Genomic DNA, 26,914 nt, shown 5'->3' with positions numbered 1-26,914 from the left:
CCAAAGAACCTTCACCCCATTATATATGCCCCTGTCTAAAGCTCTAGGGGTATTGATCAGGAAAAAGCATTTGAAACCCCTGGAGCCGAAGCCACTACCGAATCCACTCCCTCCCTCTCATGACCCAGCAAAGTACTGCGCGTATCACCAACAACACGGTCACGACACCGACCGTTGTTTCAGATTGCGTCATGAGATCCAAGATCTTATCGACAAACAGGTGATCGCGCCTCCCGATAAACCCAATGTCACAACCAACCCTCTCCCACCACATAACCAAGCTCCCCCTCCCAACAGAATCAATTTTATCCAAACTGGGGTCGCATCTTACGATCCTAGTATCTATATCACCCCATCCCACCTACCCAAGCCGGAGGTGTTCCTCCCCGATTGCACTGACTTCTTGTGCATGGTGGACATCTCCAAAACCCAACCAGAGCCGACGGTGGTGACCGTCGAAGATGGGGCAGGGCAGATTTCGGGAGAGAATGAGATTGTTGAATCTGGGACTGGACAGAGTTTTGCTGGGGGAGCCTATGATCCAAGCGAGTACATCCTATCAACGAGCCGAATTGGGCTAGGTATAGAATTGCCAAAGACAGAAGAGCTGTGCATGATCCGAGGGGATGGATCTGGGCTAGGGGCAAATGATCTGACAGCCGTAGAGGAGGACTTTGCCAACCTGCAATTTTTCGATGACCAGGAACCGGGGGATTCGGCAATCAACTGGTTCGACTATGAGGAATCGGCAAAGGCCACTGGATGGCTCGAGGATCAACCAGATGAAGTGGGGGAAGCCCAACCAGAACAGAGCCCGGCAGGGGTAGGGGTATCAACTGTGGCCGGAATGGCCGAAAGTCAAGTTGTATCGCCGGAGAGCGCCGGTGCTAAGAATTCCGCTTGAGACTTGGGCATTATGGATACGGGAATTGTTGAACAACCAGCTGTACTGATGCAGCTGGAACGAGAAAAGTTTGAGGATGCCGAGAGAATTAGGAAAGCTAAGGGCCCTGAGGGGACTGAAAGTGCTGTGTGCACGAAGATAGAGAATGCTGCGAGCATGTGGACAGGAAGTACTACGAGTGCAACTAAACCGGAGCCAGACAGGTGTCTGTTGGCTGCCGACGGAATGTGGTGGGAAGACGATGACTTATGTCTTGCCCATACGGATGAAGACTGGGGAAATAATCTACCGGATGACACTTGGTACCTCGATGAGGTTGACCATATGACGAGAAGTGGGTGGTACTTTAAACCCCCACACCTGGACCAACCCGAGGCATCCGGGAAGGATAGAGAAGCGGAGAAACAGAAGGAGAAGCAGATTGAAGAGGAAGCTGTGCTGAAACAGTTAAAAAAGATACAAGCAGACATCTCCATCTGGGGACTGCTAATGGCATCACGAGTACTTAGGGAAGCTGTCCTGTCTGCTATGGACAAGTCCAAACTCTCCATAGACACCACGCCTGAACAGTTGGTTAGGCTGGTTTTTCCGGGAGGAGGTTCCCCGGCATTAACCTTTTCGGACAAGGAGCTACCGCCTGAGGGCACAAATCATAACAAACCTCTCTATATTTCTGTGGAATGTAGAGATAAGTGGATACCGGTGGTACTTGTTGATACCGGGTCTGCGATTAATGTCTGCCCGACCAGAACGGCATATGCAATCGGGTTGAAGCCGTGGACTTTGTCCCAACTACTCAAGTGATCAGAGCATACGACAATACCAGCAGAGAAGTGATGGGGACTGTTAAAATTCAAACCAAGGTTGGTCCAGGACAACACAGCATTGAATTTCATATCTTGGACGTTCCCGCAACCTTTAACCTACTTTTGGGGCGACCGTGGTTGCACCAGGTCAAAGCAGTCTCTTCCACTCTACATCAGATGCTAAAGTACCCTCACAAGAAAGGGGTAGCGATCTTTTTTGGGAATTCATCAATCCATCCGCCGCCGGAAGTGTCCACACCTGTCTTGGAGATCAAGCACGGCACGGAGGATGTGTTTTTATCAGGGTTCACTTTGGCCGAGGCTCGAGTGGTGCAGAATGTCATGGCTGTGAATGAGGGTATGTACGTTAGTGCTCAATCTGTCTACCTCATGAACAAGCTACAACATATCCCCGGAATGGGATTAGGAAGAAGCGGCCGGAAGGGCGTCGCGGTATCGGCCGAAGTGCCACACAACCCTCACACCTTTGGACTGGGTTATCTGCCCACCAAAGAGGACTGGGTGAGGAAAGGGAAAGAAATGGCCGGAAGGGCCAGAGCAAAGAAGGCTGGGAAGCCATTTGAGTTAATGCATAGGCCCATCTGGGGTACCCTAAACGGACGCTTCGTCCGGGAGGGGGAAGACTTTCCATTCTGCGGCTTCCCAGAACCATGGCTGAACGCGGAGAGGAAGCGCGTGCCTGGTTTCGAAATCTTTTTCGACTTACAATTATCTGGGGATGACGTTGCCGAAGCGCAGACAGACCCACCAACTGAGGTTGAGCAGTGTAGAGCAGTGGATCCTGAGAGCACAGAGCTTGAAATGGGGGTAGCACTGGCGTGTCTACTTTCAGATCCTCCGATCGGCCAAGAGTGCTTGGGGGATAACTCTTCGGTTTCTATGATTGGAGATGAAATAGCTGCGGGCTTTCCAGCGCCGATCTTGGACGCATCTATCGCACCTTCTCTCATCTGGCAATATGAAGAAGGCTTTTTATCTAGCAGCTCCGGGTCAGGTAGTGAGCCGGAATCTGATTCCACCGAATCTTGTGCGTCGGAATCAGGTTCCAGCTCGACTGAGTCTGAGTTCGGTATTCCTGGGGGTGATAACCCGGATGCCACAGTCCTGTCTAGGTCGTCATTTTCATTTTCTTTTGAGTCTGTTGTAACAGAGAAATCTGACGGCTTGGAAATATTTAATGAGAATGATGTGGATGTGGTTTCTAAGTATTTTTTTGTGCCTTTGATTTATTGCTTAAATCAGGATTTTCAAAATTTTGATGAAAACAACGAGGGAGAAATTCCCCCAGTTTTGCAACGATTAATTGATCAAGAGCAGGAAAGATTTGTTAAACCCTTAATGGATGAAATCACTACTGTGAATGTTGGTACTGAGAAGGACCCGCGGCTGGTCCAGATCGGGTCCACGTTGTCTTCGGAGGAACGCGAGCGCTTAGTCGCTTTATTAAAAGATTTCAAAGATGTTTTCGCGTGGTCCTACGAAGACATGCCTGGAATCGATCCTGAGATTGTACAGCACCGGATCCCTCTTGATCCCGAGGCCCACCCTGTCAAACAGAAACTCAGAAGGATCCGCCCAGACTGGGCTCTCAAAATTAAGGAAGAAGTCACCAAGCAAATTGACGCAGGGTTCCTGCTGGTATCTGAATACCCAACTTGGTTGGCCAACATTGTTCCGGTGCCAAAGAAGGATGGCAGGATTCGGGTCTGTGTAGACTTCAGAGATTTGAGCAGGGTCAGTCCGAAGGACGATTTTCCCTTGCCACACATTGATGAATTGGTGGATTTCACGGCAGGACACGCCTTGCTTACGTTTATGGATGGTTTCTCAGGCGATAATCAAATAGTAATGGCACCCGAAGACCGGGAGAAGACTGCATTCACTACCCCGTGGGGTACATATTGTTATAGAGTGATGCCATTCGGGTTGAAAAATGCTGGAGCTACTTATCAACGGGCAGCAACTACAATATTGCATGATATGATCCATAAAGAGGTCGAGGTGTATGTGGACGACATGATTGTCAAGTCCAAAGAGAGAGAAGGCCACTACACCGCCTTACAAAAATTCTTTCAAAGGATTAGAGAGTTTCGGCTGCGATTGAATCCCCAGAAGTGCACGTTTGGTGTTACAGCAGGGAAGATGCTAGGGTTTCTGATTACACAAAGGGGCATCGAGGTCGACCCTTCCAAAATCAAGGCCATCTCAGAAATGCCACCACCAAGGACTGAAAAGGAGGTGCGAGGCTTTCTAGGTAAAGTGCAATTCATAAGACGGTTTATCTCTAAATTAACCTTGACTTGTGAACCACTTTTTGGTCTCCTGAAGAAAGGAAAGAAATTCCAATGGGACGACCGATGTCAAGTAGCTTTTGAACAGATCAAAGAGTATCTACAGAACCCGCCCGTGTTGTCACCACCAGAGCCGGGAAGACCGTTGATATTGTACCTTTCGGTAACTGAGACTACCATGGGCTGCATGCTCGCACAGGAGTCAGAAGACAAAGTGGAAAGGGCCATCTACTATCTGAGCAAAAAGATGCTGGATTACGAGACCCGCTATACACCGCTGGAGAAGGCTTGTTTGGCCTTGGTATGGGCTACCAGGAAGCTGCGGCACTACCTGTTAGCTCACTCTGTAATGTTGGTTTCACGTTTGGATCCCATCAAATATCTTTTCGAGAAACCAACACTTACGGGTAGGCTAGCTCGTTGGCTGCTGTTGCTCTCCGAATTTGATTTGAAGTATGTAATGCGCAAGTCAGTAAAAGGAAGAGCGGTAGCAGAGTTCCTTGCCGACCACCCGGTTGAGGGGGATGAAGCGGTTGAGTACCTATTCCCAGATGAAACCATTCTGCACATCGAAGATGAAACTTGGACGATGTACTTTGACGGAGCGTCAAACCAGTATGGGTATGGGATAGGGGTGTTGCTGATAGCGCCTGACGATTCCCGTATCCCTTTAGCATTCAAGCTCCAGTTCAAAGTCTCGAACAATGAGGCAGAGTATGAGGCATGTATTGCTGGCCTGGAAGCAGCCCTAGAACTAGGGGCAAGACGGTTGGACGTCAGTGGGGACTCGAACCTTGTTGTGTCTCAAGCAAAAGGAGACTGGAAAGTCAAGGAGGAAAGAATGATAATTTACCACCAAACCTTGGATTTGTTAATTCCTCGGTTTGATAAGCTAAATTTCACCCACCTCGTAAGAGAGAACAACAGGTTCGCAGATTCACTAGCAACTCTATCTTCTATGATAGACATCCCGTCCGGAAAAGGAGACGTATCCACTAGGGGCAAATGCCAAGGATAAGAGGGCCATCAGAAGAATGGCTGCTCAATTCATCATCTGCGGGGGTAAGCTGTACAAAAGGGGTCATCTGGGAATGCATAAGCTCTGTGTAGAAGCTGAAGAGTCGAAGCGCCTGATGGAGGCCATCCATGGAGGGGAGTGCGGTGCACACATGAATGGAGTAATGCTGGCCAGAAAGATCCTCAGACAGGGCTACTACTGGTCAACCATGGAGGAGGATTGTATTAGTTTTGTTCGGCGATGCCACAAGTGTCAAATTCATGCAAACCGCATGAACATCCCGCCGTCAAAGCTGTACAACATGACTTCGCCATGGCCTTTTTCAGTTTGGGGAATTGATGTGACCGGAGCTGTTACCCCGAAGGGGTCAAACGGGCATGAGTTTATCCTGGTAGCGATAGATTATTTCACAAAGTGGGTCGAGGCCCAATCATACGCGGTGTTGAAGGCGTCGCACGTTGCAAAGTTCATCAGAAACAACATCATCTGTCGCTACGGGGTGCCAAACGAGATAATTTCAGATAATGGTTCCCACTTCAAGAAGGAAGTGATAGACTTGTTGGAAAAATACAATGTGGCTTTCCATAAGTCATCTACATACCGGCCGCAAACCAATGGAGCGGTCGAGGCCGCCAACAAGAATATCAAACATATACTGCAAAAGATGGTGGGAACCTACCGGGATTGGCCAGACAAGCTGCCATTTGCTCTGTGGGGCTACAGGACTTCAATCAGAACTTCTACTGGAGCGACTCCGTATTCATTGGTCTATGGAATGGAGGTTGTTCTACCCATCGAGATTGAGGTTCCGTCGTTACGAGTATTGGCTGAGTGCCAAATAGCCGAAGCAGATTGGCAGCAGAGCAGATTTGAAGAACTCATGCTCTTTGATGAAAGAAGACTGAAAGCACTGTACCACATCCAAGGCTATCAACGCAGAATTGCCCGGGCTTTTAACAAGAAGGTTAAGTCCAGGAATCTGAAAGAAGGAGATTTGGTGCTCAAAGACAACCGAGCTCCCATCCACGACCCAAGGGGCAAGTTCAAACCCAATTGGACTGGTCCTTACATCATCAAAGCTATCTGGTCAGGTGGAGCTGTGGTTCTGATGGATCTAGATGGCTTAGAGTTCTCACAACCGATCAATATGGACAAGTTGAAGAAATATTACCCTTGAGAGGCTCGCTAGGCCGAAAACCCGAAAGGGCGACCTAGGCAAAAGTCAGAGCACAAAAAAATTAGAAAATATAAAAACTGAGCTCGCAAGGTTGAAAACCCGCAAAGGGCGGCCTTGGCAAAAGTTAGAGCGCAAAAGGAGAGTGAAAATACTCGAGTGAACCTCGGCCTGAACTACGTAAGGCTTGATTCTCATCTTTGGGATACGTAGGCAGCTTCACATTGAAGTTCAGCCATAAACTTTTCCCCGATCAACTCTGTCCATTTTGATCATTTCAGTCATCTTTATCCATCAGCATTTATCGCGATCTCCGGTACAGTGCTATTCAAACTAGGGGCAACTTTCCGTTGCCGCGACGGTGCAAAGTTACTCAGACTAGGGGCAACTTTCCGTTGCCATGCAGTGCCGCATTGTTCTTCAGACTAGGGGCAACTTTCCAGTTGCGGGGATCTGGGGTTGTGCATCTCAGTGACAGATCTTCGGCGTGTCCAGTTCTGATCCACATCGAAAATAGTTTTGAAAAGTTTTAATAAAAGTCGACTTTGTTCAAATTAATCTTTTTACGACTAAGACCATTTTTGGACCAAAGCGGAAAATTTTCAGTACCACAACCTTCAATTTCATTGATTTCAAAACAGAGTTATCCTGCTCTTGCATACAATCGAGGTTGCTTTTTTATTACATTCATAAAGAAAACTTGAAAATGCTAATTAAGCAATAAATTTGGGGCATAGTTGAGTCAAGTATCTCTGCGTCCCCTCCCAGAGCTGGAGGAAGCATCTGATGCCAAGCTAGGCCTAACCTGTGCCTCCTCGTTGAGCCAATCCAAGCACTCATCAGACAAAGTGCAACTAAAAGCGGAAGCAGGGGCCAGGAGCTCTCTAGTCCTCCATGCTGAGGCATATCGGGCAAGCTGTGCACCCCGGACCGGGAAAGCGGCTGGGTACTCAATCCCCTCCGGTGGGCAGGTCTGATCATGACTGAACTGACGCAGGAACCGGAACGGAAAATAGAATACGCAGTGGGTTAGACCAATCAATTGGATCCCAATCAGCCGGGACATACTATAGCTCATTACCGGGAGGTTGAGCCCAGAACAACGCCAAGCAATGCCGTCTGCGGACAAATTGCACATCCAATCAAACCACCACCTTTCGTCAAGAGCACTGACTAGGCGCTGCCGAAAGAAATAGCCTCGAGCTGAATAGGCCGGGCAAGAGTCCACAACCTGCAACTTGTCCATTAACCATACCTGGGGGAGGGATGGAAAATGAGAGAATAAAGAACAGAGAGATGTACGATGAGAGAAAAGTAAGACAAGGGTTTTGTGAGAAAAAACCGAGCCTGAGGGTCGAGTGATGTGAGCAAATATATATGTAAGGTTGGGTGGGAAACATTACCTGCAGCAGCAGTGGACTCCCAGCAAACCTAGTCGCTCCCGGCGATAGGCAGAATCTAAACCCATCAGCGTCTCGGCCAAGGTCATAGCAATGCAGCTCTTTCCCTCTCTCAAGCCTTGGGCAACTTCAATCAGGCGAATGCTAGCTCCGCCGAAGCCCGAGGAAAGCAGAAAGTGAGACAATAAACACAAGCAGAGGGCGTGTTGCCGGAAACCCTGCCAATAATGGTTACTGCGGTCACCGGCGTCGAAAAAACGATAGATCAAGCCGAGGATGTCCAGTTCCCCACTGCAGATTAGAGATCGAGCATCATGCGCCGTGAGCCCACACATCCGCCCTAAAGCCTGGGCATGGCCAAAACGGAGCTGGGGCAAGATCACTTCAGAGCATTCAGACTCCATCAAAACCTGAAAATCTTCGAAAGTGAGACATACCTCTTGGCCGCCGAAGCTAAAAACGTGCGTCACTGGGTTCCAGAACCTTGCCGCGGCATGGAGAAAAGGGAGATGTAACGGAGTACGGCTTAGCGTGAATAGTGCATTCAAATCGAAACCCCGGAAGTTCAGCTTTTCCGAGCCATCTAGAGAAGAGATCCAAGATGTGAGATTTTCCGCAAGAAACGCCTCCATCTTTGTGTAAAACTAAGATGAAATAAATGTTCCCGAAGTTGAGGCTTTTATAGAGGGAAAAACACTATTCACAGGGACACGTGTCAAAAACTAGGTGGCTGCAGGAATAAGTGGCCGACCGGCCACCTTTTCTGGCTGGCTGGCCATTTGTTTTTTTACAAAACTGGCCGGCCGGCTCCCTCTCTCCATAAAATTGGTCGGCCGGCTCCCAAAGGTGGCCAGCAATGCTCCAGTGTACCTCCTTAGCCCTGTTTTACCCTTCGAGGGAAAGTTTCAAGCATTTCCATGCAACGGGAGAGTCAAAGGCCTTCATTTCCCTCTGTTTCGGATGCGTTCCGGTGCCCAGATCGTCCGAAGTACACTCTGTTGTTGCTGAGTTTTGATTATCGAGTTGTTGTTTTGATTATCGAGTTGTTTTGCTTATCGAGTTGTTTGTCGAGCGGACGTGTTTCGTGTTTTCGAGTCATTGCTCTCTGTTTAAACAATCTTTGTTTAAGTCTTGTTTATTTACGTTGTCAACACTGTTGTATTTTGCTTATTGAGCTGTAAACTTCCTAAGGTTCTGTTATATCTTAGTAAGTTGAGTTTCTTAGTTTGTTGCGTCGGTTCACTACCTGACTTGGTGATTACACAATGCACATTCCCATTCAATTTCATTTTTGTGCAAAATAAAATGATGCGATACGATGCTAAAAGTTTAAAATACAAACACCTTTTCGAAAGCTGTTTCATTCCATCATGTTTTACAACGAACAAAGGTACAAGTTTTACAAAAAAATAAAACTACCTAACAATGTGCAAAGTGCTACAAACTACTAGCAAAAAGAAAAATAAAGCAGGAAACAGCAGCATCAATGTCCTCGGGAGCGGGAACGAGAAGCACTCCTCATCCTCTTCTGCGGGACAACCTCTGCACCATCATCATCATCCGGGTCAGAGCTGTCATCCTCAGAATCCCCCTCAGCCTCGCCTTTGTTCCCTGAACCAAGACCGGAGCCCCCCTCCTCAGCAGATGTCTCTGACTGGCGGTCGGTAACCTCCTCCTCCTCCTCCTCCTCGGGCTCCGCCTCTACAACGTGTGCCCTGCGTCTGCGGGAGGACCCTCCTCGAGCTCCTCGGAAAGGCCTGGATGGCCCAGCTCCTCGAAAAGGCCTGGATGGCCCAGCTCCCTGAGAAGGCCCAGATGGCCCAGCTCCGTAAAAAGGCCCAGATGGCCCAGCTCCCCAAGGAGGCCCAGGTGGCCCGGCCCGCGGCGGAGCATATACAGGAGGCATCTGAAAATGAAAAGTTCAATACATCAGTTCAAATATGAAAATCAGATACGAGTATAGTATGTGAGTGGGGTGTGTGTCGGATGTGCTCTACAATACAGAAGAATGCTCAAAACCAGTGTGTCATCAGAAGTGTGATAAATACAAGAAAAATGAACGGTACCTGCACACCCATAACGGATAGGTGTGTCTCTCTCCGAAGGACCATGCCCTCAAGTGCGGCCATCACCCCGAGAATCTCGTCCACATACTCAACCGGAGGCTGCAGATACAAAGGCAAAACTATCAGTAAAGGAATGAATGTCCAAGTACCCGACTGATAAATCAAAGCTATAAATCATACCGGTGGTGAATCAGGATCCCTGACATATCTATGGTCAGGAAGTGGAGGCTCTAGCGGAATCGGGTAAGGAGTCCCAAAACGCCATCCCGTCAACTCGGACGGCATGTCCGGCCATCCAGGATGAGGATAAGTCGGAGGAATCGGGGGAACCGGTCTACCCCTACCTCTAGATGTACCAGCCCCGCTAGTGGAAGGAGCGTCTGCAGCCCGAGCCCGGGCCTGGCCCGAGGATGACATACCAGCAGGCCTCGTCATCGGGGTACGAGCTCCCGTCAATGGAGGCATCAAATATGTATGACGGTAAGTGCCGTAATCCCCCTCCTCGAGATATAGTAAAGCATCGCTACCCAGCATAGCGCCGACTACCTCCGAGAAAGAGAGCCTATCAGCAATCCGCGTACTGATTGGGGGTGCTGCGGGAGGATCCTGAGAAAGATACCCCCATACCTAACGCAGAAAACGTTCCCCCAGAAACCATGCTCTACCAACAGGTCCTTCGAGCAGGAACCTGTACTGGGAGGTGCCCGATCCTCCGGGATACTGAAATCGAAGACCATCGCCCAAGGGTGCCCAAGGCTGCCATGTAATCTGCGGATAACAAGTGAATAAACCAATCAGAAATCAGGAACGTGCAGGGCAAATCAGAGATAAAAATGGGAAGAACTGAGGGTTCTGAAGTACCTCCGATGGGCGCACAGTGTCAAAATACTGTCGCAGATAAATGAGAGTCTCTCGGGGTCTCGGCCGGTGCGGGCCCTCGAACACTAGTGAATATGGGGTCATGGGGGGCCCTACCACCTCCAACTCTGGGGCTAATGCTAGGAAGTATACATAGACCCATAGCTGAGAAAAGCAGTGCAAAATGCAAGTACAAAATGCTGAGAGCAAAATACAGACTGTAAAGTGCGCTGTGTGTGCAATGTACAAGTAATGAAGAGCAGAAATGTAAATCAAGGGGACAGAAAAGTACCTCCCAGGCTCTCCAATAACCGCCAAGTAAATCGCCCTGCCCGCGGGAGGTCGCGCTCATATAGTAGTAAAGGGTAGCCAGGCCGGCGCCACCCCAGTCGTATCGACTGACCTGTGATAGGTCAACCAGAGCGCTCAACAGGTATAGCCCGACTGTGTTCCCTCTATCGGCGAACAGGGTAGTCCCGAAGAGGAACATAAGGAAACCACGGGCGTACTACTCCGTCTCCTCAGGAGTCCCGGGCACCATCTCCGCCCGCCGGAAGTGGGAAGAGAACCAAGTATATCGGACTCTCCCAGAAACCCTGTCAACAGGCGGGCGAGCCCCCAGTAGATATGTCCAAGCGGCCTCCCACTCGCCCATGTCCTCGTCATAGGGGATGGACCGACCTCCTATGTCCAGGCCGGTCAACACAGCGAAGTCCAGAGGGGTCATAGTCATGTCCCCGGTGGCAGAGAAATGAAAGGAGTTGGTGGTGTCCCACCATCTCTCTACCAGTGCCACCATCAGTGTCCTCCTGGCAGGACAACGTGACAACCCAATGCAGAAGGCCCCGAACCCTGCCAAGTCTACTAAATCCCGGACAGCCTCCGGGAGCTCAACATACCAGTCCCGCGCGGCGGTGGAGCCATACCCCCGTACACTGCGAGAACCAACCTGCATTCAGAATGAATACATATGTCAGTATAAAATGAATGAGCTGCGTGCCAATGAAGTGAAATAAGCTGCATGCAAATAAAATGAATGAGTCGTGTGTTCAAAAGTGAAGTGTACGAACTGTGTGTTCAGTATAAGCTACTTTCAATCAGTGTGGGCTGCGTGTTCACTATCAATCTGGCCTGCGTGTTCAGGAAATTTAAGTTTGGGCTGCGTGTTCAACTTTCAATCAGTGTGGGCTGCGTGTTCAGGAAATTTAAGTTTGGGCTGCATGTTCAACTTTCAGTCAGTGTGGGCTGCGTGTTCACTATCAATCTGGGCTGCGTGTTCAGGAAATTGAAGTGTGGGCTGCGTGTTCACTATAAATCCGGGCTGCGTGTTCAGGAAATTTAAGTTTGGGCTGCGTGTTCAACTTTCAACTAGTGTGGGCTGCGTGTTCAGGAAATTTAAGTGTGGGCTGCGTGTTCACTATAAATCCGGGCTGCGTGTTCAGGAAATTTAAGTTTGGGCTGCGTGTTCAACTTTCAACTAGTGTGGGCTGCGTGTTCACTATCAATCTGGGCTGCGTGTTCAGGAAATTTAAGTTTGGGCTGCGTGTTCAACTTTCAATCAGTGTGGGCTGCGTGTTCACTATTAATCTGGGCTGTGTGTTCAGGAAATTTAAGTTTGGGCTGCGTGTTCAACTTTCAATCAGTGTGGGCTGCGTGTTCACTAACAATTTGGGCTGCGTGTTCAGGAAATTTAAGTTTGGGCTGCGTGTTCAACTTTCAATCAGTGTGGGCTGCGTGTTCACTATAAATCCGGGCTGCGTGTTCAGGAAATTTAAGTTTGGGCTGCGTGTTCAACTTTCAACTAGTATGGGCTGTGTGTTCACTATAAATCTGGGCTGCGTGTTCAGGAAATTAAAGTTTGGGCTGCGTGTTCAACTCTCAATTGGTGTGGGCCGCGTGTTCACTATCAATCTGGGCTGCGTGTTCAGAAAATCGGAGTTTGGGCTGTGCGTTCTACTCTAAGTCAGTGAGTGCTGTGTGTTCACTTTCAAATTCGGGTTGTGTGTTCGACAAATCAGAGTGTGAGCCATGTGTTCATTTCTTAACTAATGTGCGCCGTGCGTTCGCAATCAATTAATGAGCCGAGTGTTCAGAAATTCAAGTGTTTAAGCTATATATTCAGGATGCAAATAAAGTACTATGTCATAAGCTAAACTGTGTGTTCAAGCATGGCAAAGGCGCGAAATGTACGAAAAATGCAGAAAATGAAGTAAATATCTCTCGGGCCTCATGGGAGAGGTGATGCTCTAGCTCTCGGAGAAGCAGATCCCCAGGTGCTCGCTCATCAAAATCAGTGAAATGACGGAAAACGGCACGAGGAAGGACATGTGCTGGCGGAGCGTACCTCCCGGGAATAAAAGGTCGGACGCTCGGGGGCAAAGTCATGGGATCAAAATCGTCCCCGGCACCCGGAAAGCCTCTACCACGAGGAGAATGACCCGCCATTTTCAGAAAATCTGCAAAAGGAGCAAAAATGAGCGAAAATGAGCCAAAATTGAAAAAGTCAACAAAAGTCAATTCTCGGGAAATGAAAAAGTCAACAAAAGTCAACTCCCGAGAAAATCTTCCAAATATTGAGGCAAACTCACCTCAAGTAGCGGAAATGAGAAAAGAAGCTCCGAAACCAAAATTTAATTAGTTCAAAGTGCTTGAAACTGAATATTTTTGCGGAAACAACTTGCGTGGGGCGTTGGAAAACGCGTATGGAACTTAGATCTGGAGAAGAAAGTGGTGTAGGAGGCAAGAGAAGAGAAGATCTCGGCTGCATTTATAGGCTCAAACTCTTGGGATGAAGGAGCATAAAGAAAGGAGGTGAAAGGACCAAAATGCCCTCGGATTTGGGCATATGGCCGGCCGGCCACTTTTTCCAGCCGGCCAACCATTTCCTTTTTGGAAAACCGGCCGGCCAATCATTCTCTTTTTGTAAAACCAGCCGGCCACCTCCCATCCCTCATAAAACTGGCCGGCTATGTCCCCCACATGCCCACCTAGCTCTCTACAAATTTTGAGGAAGATTGGAGTTCCCGGGACCTGAAAAAGTTCAAGGGAAGTACACTTCCGGTCGCGAAATTGCTCCGCCGGAACTTCAGCTTCAAGTTCTGACATGTGTCTCACCATTATTCATCAAAATCAAGATGTATCCTTTTGAATATTTTGTAGTCTTTCCAGGAAATTGAATCGAAGGCCGTCATCAGAGTCGCCTTCGCCGAAACACGCGTTTCCTTGCTCGTTATTTCGTAACAAACGGGCACCCTGATTTAGGCTCGTTTTGCACTATCATGCACATAACTTGCATTCTCATGAGCATACTTGCATTATTATGCACATTTCTTGATGTTGCCATACTTCTGTGCTTGAGCATGCATTGTCACGCACGTTCCTTTTTCGCATCGCGATGCATTCACTTGCCGACACTGCGTGTGTCGAACTTTCAGAATCACATTGAATATATGTTGTTGGCATATTGTGCTTGTTGAATTTCTCTCTTTTACAGGCACGATATTGTATATACAGTTCATTTGAGGCTGGTGCGACCAGACGAATCGCGCAGGTATCGTATCTTCTCCGTGTGAGACGCGACGAGAATTGAACAATTCTCCGCATTCTTAACTGCATGAAATGTAGTTGTTGCTTTGCATTCCTGCTTAAAACTGTTGCATCTATTTGCGAATACTTGCTTCATTACAGCTTGCTGCATTTGCATAATCCTTGAGTTATGTTCTGTTTCTTACATATCGCTTTGCATTTTCCCCCCCTGCCTGTGGGCACATCTCTGCTTACTTTGTGCGTTCGTCTAAATCTTCGGCCTTGTCAAAAATGGGTCGTCTCTGGGCTTTGACATTCACTCCCGTCACTTGTGACTTCCGAGTTCTGTCAAAGAGGGGCAACTGTAGACACCCCATTTTTGACCGACCTTAAGACTCAGACGTCACCGATTGAGCGCTTGGTGATATTACATAATGTGCTCGTTCAGAAATTTCAGAGTCGCGGCCGTGAGCCCTGCCTCCGGACTTCCGAAACCTCTTTTGCGCTTTGCCTCGGTTTGCGAACCAGGCTCGGTTTTCTCTGTTTCTTTTCCTGAGGGGAGGGAGAGGTCCCGTAGACCATCTCTCAGTGGCCGTGGGCTACATTTCGTGGCCGTAGGCCATTTTGCCCATTTCGGAGTCCGGTTTCCGGTTTTTCGGAATCGTTGGCCGTATGCCTCGGTTTGGGACCGCCTAACCATCTCTGTTTGCCCCGGTTTTTGGCATACCTCCTATTTACTCCCTTTTGAGGGACACTGAGGTCTGAGAAACCCACTTCGTGGCCGAATGCCACTTTCGGTGCTTAACAGCCCATTTTTCGGGACCCCGAACTGCGCGTTTTGGCCCCCGAACATTCGTTTTGCAACGGTTTTCGTTCATTTTTGGCAGGTACCTCTGTTTCATCACTGGAAAGGCCGTAGAAGGGTGGGAGGCCAGTAATTGTTGCAGCAACCAGTTATATATCCTCTGACGCCCTCCGATGCCCGTTTTTCACACTTCCGGGCTAATGTTGAACACCTTGGGGCCACTTTCTTGAACTTTGGACCACATATTTGTGATGTACACACTTGGGAGGATCCTAAAAGTTAGTGGCCGGCCAGTAATGTTGCTTGACCCTTTTGAACCCCTCCTTCCGGGCTAATGTTGAACAGTCTAGGCCCTTTTTCTTGAATTTTGAACCATAGGGTTGTGTTGTACACACATGGGAGGACCCTAAAAAGTGGTGGCCGGCCACTATTTCAACTTGACCCTTTTGACCCCTAGCCGGCCGGCTAGGGGAGGTGGCCGGCCGGCCACCTGGAGCTCCAAAAACCAGCCGGCCATGATCCTTACAACATCCACTTTACAGCTGTATAGCTGTTTCCCCCAGAAAATATCCCAATCCGGGGGATATTTTGTGGGGGAAAACTTGCCTAATTTTCCCCCACCTTTGCCCCTCCTCTACTCCCCCTTTTTTGTCCATATAATCAGCAGGCAACATAGAGTTTAGGGGTTAGAAAATTTGCTCTTCAAGCTTGAATACAAGAATCCCTCTTCATCTCTCTCATTTCCTTGAAAAACTTCCAAGTCCTACACCACCATTCCTTCTACACCACCACCCCCCACCCTTCCATCCTCAATTCCAGAAGATTGAAGGTGTTCTCCAAGGCCTAAGGAGCCACAAACTCAAGCCAAGAGGCAACCAAAGTCAAGTCTTCAAGGGTAAGTTCACTTTCCCTCTTTTCTAGCTCATTTTTGCAACATTTCTTAGCCTCTCTTTCTTGTATATTTGAGCTCCGACCAAAACTGAAAGTGGCCTTCTTTTGAGCCCTTTTTCACTTTTTCTTAAGGGCTCAACCCTGTTTGAGCCCCCCATCTTGCACTTGCTTCAATGTCTTCCTTAAATGCTATTTTCTTGCATGCTTTGGCAGCCTATTGTGCTTCGGTTTTTGGCCTTTTTATAGTACTAAAAATAGTCTTATTTTGGCCCATTCTTCATATTTCATTAAGAGTCTTTGGCTGTTTGATGAATATTTTGTATACTTCATGTTATAGCCTCTTTTGAGCCTCATTTTGCATTGCATTTCTAGCATGTTTGTATACTGTTTTGGGTTTTTTTACAGTTCTGTAAATATGCATATTTTTGGTCCCTCTTCAATGTTGTAAAAGGGAATTTTTCGGTTTGGGCTTTGCATACCACTTGCCTCTTTGGCCACCTTTTGGCCCGTTTTCTTGCATAAAAGCTTAGCCATATCTATATTTGTTTTGGGGATTTTTATAGTTCTGTAAATATGCTTATTTTTGGTCCCTCATTAATGTTGTAGAAGGGAATTTTTCAGTTTGGGCTTTGCATATACCACTTGTTTCATTGCCCTCTCTTGGCCCCCATTTTTGCATGCCATTGTTGCCCTATCTTTGCTTGCTGTTTGGCCATGATTTGTACTGTAAAAATGCTTATTTTGAGGCTGCCTTGCTTCTGTCTTTTCATCTCGTGTACCAATTATGCATGCTTTGTATAGCTGTAGTTCATTCTATGCGCCTGATTTGCATTTCGGGAGAGATTCCATGCATCGGGTGTGTTTTCGCCTCATTTCGGGGCTGTTTTCTCCCACATTTCATTGCTGAAAATCCATTAACATGTTTGCATATCATGTTTTCCATGCATTTGCATTGCATATACCATTGCCTCGGTTTGCGTGCCCGTGTGCACGCATTTCAAGGCACTTCATTTTCATTCACCGGCATCCTATGTGAGTGTGGCTGAGGCTCTCTCATGTTGGTATAAGCCCATATCATATTTTCATGTCAATTGCATTGCATATGCCATTGCCTCGGTTTGCGTGCCCGTGCGCACGCATTTCGAGGCACTTCATTTTCATTCACCGGCATCCTATGTGAGTGTGGCTGAGGCACTCTCATGTTGGTATAAGCCCATATCATATTTTCATGTCAATTGCATTGCATATGCCATTGCCTCGGTTTGCGTGCCCGTGTGCACGCATTTCGAGGCACTTCATTTTCATTCACCGACATCCTATGTGAGTGTGGCTGAGGCTCTCTCATGTTGGTATAAGCCCATATCATATTTTCATGTCAATTGCATTGCATATGCCATTGTCTCGGTTTGCGTGCCCGTGTGCACACATTTCGAGGCACTTAATTTTCATTCACCGGCATCCTATGTGAGTGTGGCTGAGGCTCTCTCATGTTAGTATAAGTCCATGTTGCATTCTATATGCCATTTCCATGCCATTGCATTGCATATGACATTGCCTCGGTTTGCGTGCCCGTGTGCATGCATTTCGAGGCATCTCATCTTTACAGCATAGTGCATACTAGGTTGTATCTTAGATCGCATTCTGTTATTTTCTCGGTTTGCGTGCCCGTGTGCACGCATTTCGAGGCATGTCATTCCATAGCATTGTGTATGTTAGGATTGTATCTTAGTTTCATTTCATGCATGTCATGCATATTGCATCGTGTTCGGAATAGGAGTTAGCCCGGGCACGGGAAACGAGGTGCATTTCGTACTCCGAGTGACGGAATGTGTTTCAATTCCCCAGTCACCGACACTCCGGATCATCCATGATGGAGTTAGGTCTTGTTGTGTTTTCATGTGCATTCATTCTATATTGAGTTGTGCAATTCGACTCCTCGGCCATCATGCCTCGGTATGCGTGATTGGTGGCACGAGGATCGAGGCATGCATATATTTGTGAAAATACACTGCTATGCCCCTTTCTTGCTCTCTGTTGCAGCAAAATCAGGAATCAGCAGTCTTCCGGGGCTCGGCGCGCTTTCCAAGAATAAACTGCTAAACAGAGGCTAATCGGGGCATCCCGGTGGATTTCCGCGCAAGACAACCCGGACATGCATCATTCATCAGAAGCAAGGCAGTCCCTGGTTTGCATGCCAGTTTTACAGTTTTCTTAGTTAATTTGATAATTAATTAGGAATTTGTATAATATTTGGACTGTAATATTCTTTTATTCGGGACTGTATATTTATTTGGACCCTCTGCGCGAGGGCAATACTGTAATAAGTGTGCGTGAGTGTGATGTATGTCTTCCAACCCCACGTCTTTCTTCCCTTTTACTTATCTGCTTATGATGGTTAGATTAGGGCATATTTCAATTAGCATACAGTATGACAGCATGTTTGCATCATTCATCTGTATTGCATGCACCGGGCTCGGCGCACCATACTAACTGCATTGTATTTCAATTCTAAAGTTGAATACTTGATAGTTGTAGCATCTCATACACCATGTTTTGAATAGCCGAGCCTGCTATAGTTTGCATTTTTACGTGTGTTGCATTAGGCATTTCTGTATACTTAGGAATCATGCATGATTTCTAATAAGTTTCTGTTTTGGCTTGGAGTACTCGGTAAGTTTTATGCTTTAGCATCCTTGCATGCGTGTGAGTGACTGCCATGAATAGCATGCTTACCATGAGGCTAATTGCTTATGTGATACAACTGCCTGAATGCCTGTGGGTGAAGGTTGGGTTACTTGGATTTGAATAAATCATCAACTGTTAGTTTTAAAGCCCACTAGCTAGTGGCAAAACCATCTTTTCTAAGCCCACCTGAGAGTGGCAAAATCTGCATTTTAAGCCTACTTGCGAGTAGCAAACCATCTTCCAAAAAAGCAAACATAAAATGTTCTGTTCCAATTCGGGCGACCCGATCTATACTTGTATGCTGCACGCATCACATAGTAACCTAGGCTAATAACCGGAATAAGAACACACAATGTTTTCAAAAATAGATATCATGGTTAGTAGAGGCCGATCTTTGATCGGGCGAGCGGGGGTGCTCACGAATTGACCTTCCCCAATCGTACCCAAGTTCCCGAGCCGAGGCAACTTTGGTGATGACGAACACGTGGCCTTTGGCACCGAGTCAGGGTTTCCTAAATTTCCCATTAAAAAACATTTAGGTGGCGACTCTGTATCTGGCAAAGCAGTCCATGTTTGGCACTTCTTTCAAAAAATCTGTTTTTTCTCAAAACGATTTGCCGGATTTGGACTCTTTGGTTCAGATTTAGAACCGTGACACAAATCGAGTCCGAGCTGTAGCGAGGTCCCCCGCGGGCTTGTTGCACTTGTATTTGATGGCTGAGAAGCCTTTTGGTCAAGATGTATTTTTGTACTTCATTTTGTTGTATTAAAGCTATGTAACGATGTATGCCATTCCATTTAACTTATGCACTGCTCTTATGGACTAATTGAATTTGTATATATATATATTGCTTCCGCACATGTTAGCCCCATATATAATACTCTGATTGTGTGTGAATTTCGGAAGTTGGCCTTCGGTAATCTCGGATTACTGGCCATCACGGCACTAAACTACTAGGGGCGATTTGGGGTCGTGACAGTTGTACTTCCATCATTACCAATTTGAATATCTTCCACTCCATCATTACAAATTTGAATATCTTCCACTTAAACCTTTTGAACCTTTTGGCTTTTTGAACATTTATAGCCGTTTATAGCTGTTGTACTTCCATCATTACTAATTTGAATATCTTCCACTTGAACCTTTTGACCTACTGCTGTGCTAGGCTGTTCGAACCTTTGTTTTGGGTTGTTTGAACTCCTGATTTAATCAAATATTAAATACATTCTAACAACATTTAGGATAAAGGTTTAGGTGAAAAATAATGGGACAAAATAAATTTTGATTTTATTTTTCTCTTTCAAATAAATCATCAAAATAAATTTTGATTAAAATATAATTAAATAAATCATCAAAATAAATTTTGAATTCTATTTTTCTCTTTCAAATAAATTAAAACATAATTAAATAAATTATCAAAACAAATAAGTCTAACAATCTCCCCATTTTTTATGATGGCACACAATGATGTTTTGATTTGATTTGGGAGTAAGAAAGGCTCAACCTCAAGTCATACTCCCTAAATTCATTTCTAAATACATAGATTAGCACATGTGTAATAAATAAGTTTTAATTTGAGACATTATATGAGACTAAGATATTAAATTATAAATACATAATTATCAGATTAGTTTTCAAATAATACCATAATTTGAAAATAATATCATAATACATGACATTATATAATTTCTCCCCCTGTGACATTATCAAAAAGAAATCATGGATAAGAATCTGGAGGGGGAGGAGAAAAATGATAGTGATAAATGGCATCAAAAAATAGAGAATCAAAACATATATATACATATATATATATATATATATATATAAGATTCGCCCGCGTCTCCTTTTTTTTGTCGAAAATCACGTCAGACACGCGTCCTCGCTTTTGCGTCAGCCGACCGACAAAAGCGAGACGGGTCAATCAGTCAATCAGCTGCCTCGGCTCTCTCTCCCTCTTGCGTCTTCTCCTCCGTCTTCTTCTTAATCACTCTTTTCGCCTTCTTCTTCCTCATTCGCTTCTATCTCTTCTGCATCACTCTCTTCGATCTTTTTCTTCCTCGAGAGACAAAACAGAGAGACTGAGCAGAGCAGAAAGGCTGCCAAAAATGACCCTCCTTTCGAGTACATCTTTCTCTCTTACTACATGGTCTCGTCCCGTCCCCTTACTCTCTTTCCGGACCTGAATGACCCCTCAAGCGCTGCTGGGCCGAGTGCCCCGGCGCTACTCTTCCCAACCTTTCTATGATGTCGATTGAGCAAATAATAGCAGTGCAATCAGATATTGAAGCCAATCATTTCACACTGACGTCCTGTATGGAGACGGTGATTGCAGTCATAAAATTGGTGCATTGACTGCAGAATAGAACGAGTGAGCTTCACCAGGTCAACGCCCAACTCTCTCTGCTCCAGCGCATGTGCAAGGATGCGTATAGCGACCCCGGTCTTTTCTCTTTAAATTATTGTATCCGGACTTAGGTTCCGTGGATCCTGTCATTACTTATTGGTTGTTGTTGTCCTTTAATCTCTTTGTATTTGAAGTATAGGTTGTGTTGGGCGGGTCTGTTACAGGTTGGTTGATTTTAGATGCCAATAGGTGATGCCCAGATTTTGGCCTTCACGCTCGAGCGGAAGTTTTAACGCTCGAGCGGTCCCTTCGTTGTTGCTTCTCCGCTCGAGCGGGAATTTTGACGCTCGAGCGTGATTTTCCGTCTCCCAGTATTTTGCTCTGCAGTTCTTCCGCTCGAGCGGTAGTTTTTACGTTCGAGCGTGATCCCTTGTTTTTGTTCCTCCGCTCGAGCGGGGAGTTTGACGCTCGAGCGGGTGCCAGCGCCTGCAAAACTTCTGGAAGGGTGCAATCGACGCTCGAGCGGCTTTCTTCACGCTCGAGCATGATTCTGTGTCTTACGCTCGAGCGGGGATTTCTACGCTCGAGCGTAGAGTCAATTATATCAGTCCGTGATTTCACTTTTTGGATCACTTTTTGACCTACTTTTCCTACATAACTTTTTAAAAACCGCCCCTGGAGTGTTTTTATCTCTCTCTCTCCCTCTACACACCTTCTCTCTTTCGATTGATCTACTTAGAGTGAGTTTCTACCTTAGATCCTTTATTAAAAAGTTAGAGTGAGTTGAGGGCTTCGTTTTAATCTGAGAAACTTGGGATTTGGAGCACGTTGGTCTTTGGTCTTCATCTTCATCTTCTACGTACGGGTTATTTTTCTTCGAGGTAGGGATTTCCTACTCCATTTTATAGGTTTTGTTCTAAGTTTTGGTATTTTGATATGTTGGGGATACTTTGGTAAATTCTGGGAAAAACCCTAGTTGTATTATTAAATTAATTTGTATAATTAATTCATGGAGTTGGGAAAAGATGGTTTAATTCATGGAATTGGGGAATTCATTGATTAAATGGCGTAGTTGGATAATTTGAATTATTTGTCTATTGAATTGTTGACATAGTTATTTTCAGTTTAGAAATAACTGTTTTGGGCTATCGGTGGAGGATAGTCGTGATTGTTGTAGACATTGCATGTGGATTAGGAATAACTGAAACTAATCACATTGGTTAAGTCATTAATTTTGACTATTGAATTAATACAGAAATTACATGTATTGATTGAGCATTGCATATGCATATTGTTTGGGAGGAGATAGGGGATGTACTCCACGGTTTAGGGGAAGATAGGAGATGGACCTCTAAACCGGATTTTTGTTTGGGAGGAGATAGGGGATGGACTCCATTAGCACCATTTTTATGTGTGCTTATTATATTGAAGTGTTTTTACATGATTATTGATACAGCACTAAAATGTGTATCAAATGGGAAGTATGAAGTGTTTTGATATGAGCATGAGTCTCATTTGTTTTGTTGATATTGGAAGTAATGTGAATATGATATATAATTCACTGTTGTAAGTTTGGCCAGGTTCTGAGCCATGTTGATAATAATGGAAAGTGAAATGTGTCTCAGACATTAGTGTCATGAGACTGTTTAATGATAAAATTGATTATCTTGGTTAACCATCTATTGGATGCTATAGCTTTATTCAATGCTTATATTTGGTTTAGTATTTTTCTACTGGGCTGTGGCTCACCCTTTATGGGAACATCATTTTCAGGTTCAGGTGATAAGCTACCTCCACGGACTTAGCCTGGAAGGATTTGATGTTTGGGATTTTGAAGACTCGTCTTTAGTTATATGTTTTATTTTGTTATTTTTGAGATTTCATGTAAACATTCAAGCCTAGGGCTTAACTTGTAAATGAGTTAGTACTCATCCCTTTTGTGTCCAAGTGTTAGCTTGGAAAGATGTAAGCCCTTAGGGCATTTATTTTGATGTTGCAGGATGTTACATGTGATGTCTTTCAATAAGAATACTCTGATGAATAACTCAAATGATTCGTTTTCTTTTATAAATGCATGTTAATGTTATGGTTATTATGGGTTTATTTTGAGGGCGTTACAATGCGCGAGCAGAAATAGGCACACTGAAGGCCGAAAATAAAGAGCTTAAACGGAAGACCACCTCCATAGCCCGATTTGGAGCAACGTCGTTCTTGGCCTTTGATAGTCAGCGAGAGTCGTCAAAGCACGGGGGTAAGGGCGTCAAGGGTCGCCCAAGGTGATAAAATGAAGAAGAAAATGATGAAAGAAGCGAGTAAGTAAGATCGGCGTATGGCCGAAAAAAAAATGAAGGGTGCTTTTTTTTATGTTTATTTTAATCGGCGTGTGGCCGTAAAAAAATGAAGGTTTTTTTTTTATGTTTATTTTGATCGACATGTGGCTGTAAAAAAATGAAGGGTGTTTTTTTTTTATGTAAATATTTGTATTTTGATTTGTTTTTGTTTTTATGTTTAAGTACTGAAAAATGAAATTAAAAATAAAATAAAAATAAAAAAATTAAGCCCAAACAAAAAAAATAATAATAATGAGAAAAAATAAAAATAAAACAAATTAATCCTAATAGAAAAATAAAAAAATAAAACAAATTAAAATAAAATAATACCAGCAAAAATTAAACTTAATGGGACGTTGGTGTTGCTGGAATGGTAATGTAAAAAAAAATACCATGAGGGTTAAAAAAAATCAATATATGCGAAGTTAATTTTACCTCAAGATGCAGAACTCAAAAACAATTACACAGTTGAGAATAGCAAACTGTTAAGGAGAATAAATGTATTAAGGACTTGAGAACATCAACTGATATAAATGTTTCCATTTTAATGTAGCAATACACATATATCATTTTAACAAAAATTCAAGTTTCACAGTCATAACAAAACTTTTTAAGTAGAAATCGACATTCCAAACTTGTCACAAATAAAATTGAAGCGATCCTCGCTTAAGGGTTTTGTGAAAATATTCGCCAATTGCTTGTCGGTGTTTACAAATTCAAGTACAATATCCCCTTTTTGAATATGATCTCTTAAAAAATGATGTCGAATTTTAATATGTTTTGTTCATGAGTGTTGAATCGGATTTTTGTTTAAATTGATGGCACTAATATTATCACATTTAATAGGGATATGATCATAATGCAAATCAAAGTCCTCCAATTGTTGTTTCATCCAAAGTATTTGGGCACAACAACTTTCGGAAGCTATATATTCGGCTTCGGCCGTTAATAAAGCAACATGATTTTGCTTTTTGCTAAACCAAGATACCAATGAGTTACCAAGAAAGTGACAAGTGTCACTGGTGCTTTTTCTATCAAGTTTGCATCCGAGTAACTAATTAAATCAAATGCAACATCTCTAGGATAAAACAGTCCCAAATTTTGAGTGCCAACAAGATATCTAAAAATTCTTTTAACAGCACTGAGATGTGATTCCTTAGGATTTGATTGATATCTAGCACACATACAATCACTAAACATAATATCGGGTCTACTTGTAGTTAAATAAAGAAGTGAGCCGATCATACCTCGATATTTTGTTTGATCAATGGACTTACCTTTTTCATCCTTGTCTAGCTTAATGGATGTGCTCATAGGTGTTCCAGCTATTTTTGAGTTATGCATACCAAACTTTTTGAGTAGTTCTTTTGTGTACTTAGCTTGGTTGATAAAAATCCATTCCTTACATTGTTTGATTTGAAGCCCAATGAAATAATTTAGCTCTCCTATCATGCTCATCTCAAACACCTTGCATACACTTAGCAAATTCCTTACACAAGGTTTCATTCGTAGTACCAAATATAATGTCATTCACATATATTTGTACAATAAGTAAATCATCATTTTTAGTTTTAACAAAAAGTGTTGTGTCAATCGTTCCTCTAGAAAAATTATTTTCAATCGAAAATTTACTTAATCGTTCATACCATGCATGAGGTGTTTGTTTCAAACCATATAAAGCTTTTGATAATCTAAAACATGATTTGGAAAAGCATGATCTTCAAAACCTGGGGGTTGTTTAACATAAACTTCCTCATTTATAAAACCATTAAGAAAGACACTTTTTATATCCATTTGATAAAGTTTGAAATCTCTAAAACATGCAAATGCAAGTAACATGCGAATGGCTTCTAATCTAGCAACCGGAGCAAAGGTTTCATCGAAATAAATGCCTTTTTCTTGATTGTATCCCTGTGCAACAAGTCTAGCCTTGTTTCTTATAATTGTGCTGGATTCATCAAGCTTGTTTCGAAAGATCCATTTGGTACTGATAATGGTATGATCTTTAGGTTTTGGCACAAGTTCCCACACTTTGTTTCTCTCAAATTGGTTAAGCTCTTCATGCATAGCTATCATCTAATGTTCATCGAATTTGGCTTCTTGAAAATTTTTAAGCTCAATCTTTGAGAAAAAAGCCAAGTTCCTACAAATATTTCTAAGTGAAGAGCGAGTTTCAATACCTTTTGTAGGGTCACCTAGGATTAAATCCTTAGGGTGATTATGAACAAACTTCCATTCTCTTGGCAAATCATCATTGTTTCCTTCTTCTTCTTGAGGTGGGAGAATAAGTTATTCAATCTCTTTGTTCAACTTACATGGTTGGTTTTTGTAGATACTTTAATCTTCCATATTTGGTTCCAAATCTATATTATCACTAATAATTTGCTTTTGAGCAGAGATGTTAGTTTCATCAAATGACACATGTATAGATTCTTCCACAACAAGAGTTCTTTTATTAAAAATACAATAAGCTTTGCTAATTAAGGAATAGTCAAGAAAAATTGCTTCATCAGATTTTAAATCAAATTTACCTAAGTTATCCTTACCATTATTATGTACAAAACATTTACAACCAAAAACATGCAAGTGGCTAATGTTGGGCTTTCTATTATGCCAAAGTTCATAAGGAATCTTTTTGAGAATATGTATAATTAATGCACGATTTAAAATATAGCATGCGGTGTGAACGGCTTCGGCCCAAAAATATTTAGGAAGATTATTTTCGCAAAGCATTGTTCTACTCATCTCTTCTAAAATTCTATTCTTCCTTTCTACTACACCATTTTGTTGAGGGATTCTAGGTGCTGAAAAATTATGTGCAATACCATGCTCATCACAAAACAATTCAAATTTCTCATTTTCAAGTTCTCTACCATAGTCGATTCGAATATTAGTAATAAGAAAACCTTTTTCATTTTGAATTCTACGAGAGAGTTTTGTGAAAGAAGAAAATATTTCATTTTTGTGTGCTAAAAGCATAACACATGTAAATTTTGAATAATCATCAACAATAACAAGACAATAACGTTTACCACCTAGACTAGATATCCTTGAGGGATCAAATAAATCCATATGTAATAGTTGTAAAGGTCTAGTTGTGGAAATATGAGATTTTGATTTAAATGATGTTTTAGTTTGTTTTCCTTGTTGACAAGCACTACAAAGATCTTTTTTAAATTTAATTTTTGGAAGTCTAATGGCCAAATCATTTCTCAAAAGTTTAGCAATTAAATCCATATGAGCATGACCAAGTCTTCTATGCCATAACCAACTATTTTCATTATTAACATATAAACATTTAACATCACTGGCATAGAGATCATTAAGATGAAAATCATAAACATTATCATGACGATTACCAACGAATAAAACTTTATGATCATTTGTGCTTTCAATTGTGCAATGTGATTTATCAAAAATAACTCGATTATCTTTATCACATATTTGACTAATACTAAGTAGGTTATGCTTAAGTCCATCAACAAGTAAAATATTTTCAATAGAAGGGTTAAGAGAAATATCGATGCTACCAATACCAATGATTTTTCATTTCTTGTTATCTCCAAAAGTAACAAATCCTCCATCTTTCGATGATAGTTTAGTAAAGAATGATTTATCTCTGGTCATGTGTCTGGAACATCCACTATCAAGGTACCACTTCCCTTCTTTAGCTTTGGACTTAAAGCAAAACTACAAGATGACAATCAAGTGTTGGTTTTTGGTACCCATAGTTTCTTGGGTCCTTCTTGGTTAGTTTTGTTAGATCCCTTAATAATCCAAATCTTTTTAATTCCC

General features: G+C 43.8%; 1 protein-coding gene across 1 annotated transcript; it reads right to left on the bottom strand.

Annotated features, from left to right (window-relative positions):
• Positions 1–8,959: 8,959 nt before the first annotated feature.
• Positions 8,960–10,612, bottom strand: LOC145814271 (uncharacterized). Its single transcript, XM_082910900.1, has 3 exons — positions 9,861–10,612; positions 9,681–9,779; positions 8,960–9,520 (listed from the first exon to the last, which is right to left on the bottom strand). The coding sequence occupies exons 1-3, from the start codon at positions 10,212–10,214 to the stop codon at positions 9,098–9,100; spliced, it is 876 nt and encodes a 291-aa protein (XP_082767026.1). The 5' UTR covers positions 10,215–10,612; the 3' UTR covers positions 8,960–9,097.
• Positions 10,613–26,914: the final 16,302 nt, after the last annotated feature.

This window comes from Camellia sinensis, unplaced genomic scaffold (assembly GCF_055761805.1).
Source record: "Camellia sinensis isolate YWXY unplaced genomic scaffold, ASM5576180v1 Unanchor1, whole genome shotgun sequence".
Lineage (NCBI taxonomy): Eukaryota > Viridiplantae > Streptophyta > Magnoliopsida > Ericales > Theaceae > Camellia > Camellia sinensis.
Note: the sequence above shows the minus strand (reverse complement) of the source record. Positions and strands in the feature narration are given on the sequence as shown.

Bases quoted from the DNA above. Each gene is read 5' to 3' on its own strand.
- LOC145814271 (XM_082910900.1), bottom strand. From the start codon at position 10,214: ATGCTGGGTAGCGATGCTTTACTATATCTCGAGGAGGGGGATTACGGC. The intron at 9,780-9,860 runs GTATGATTTATA...TTGTATCTGCAG, and splicing joins GGGATCCTGATTCACCACCG to CCTCCGGTTGAGTATGTGGA. The intron at 9,521-9,680 runs GTACCGTTCATT...TTTCATTTTCAG, and splicing joins TATCCGTTATGGGTGTGCAG to ATGCCTCCTGTATATGCTCC.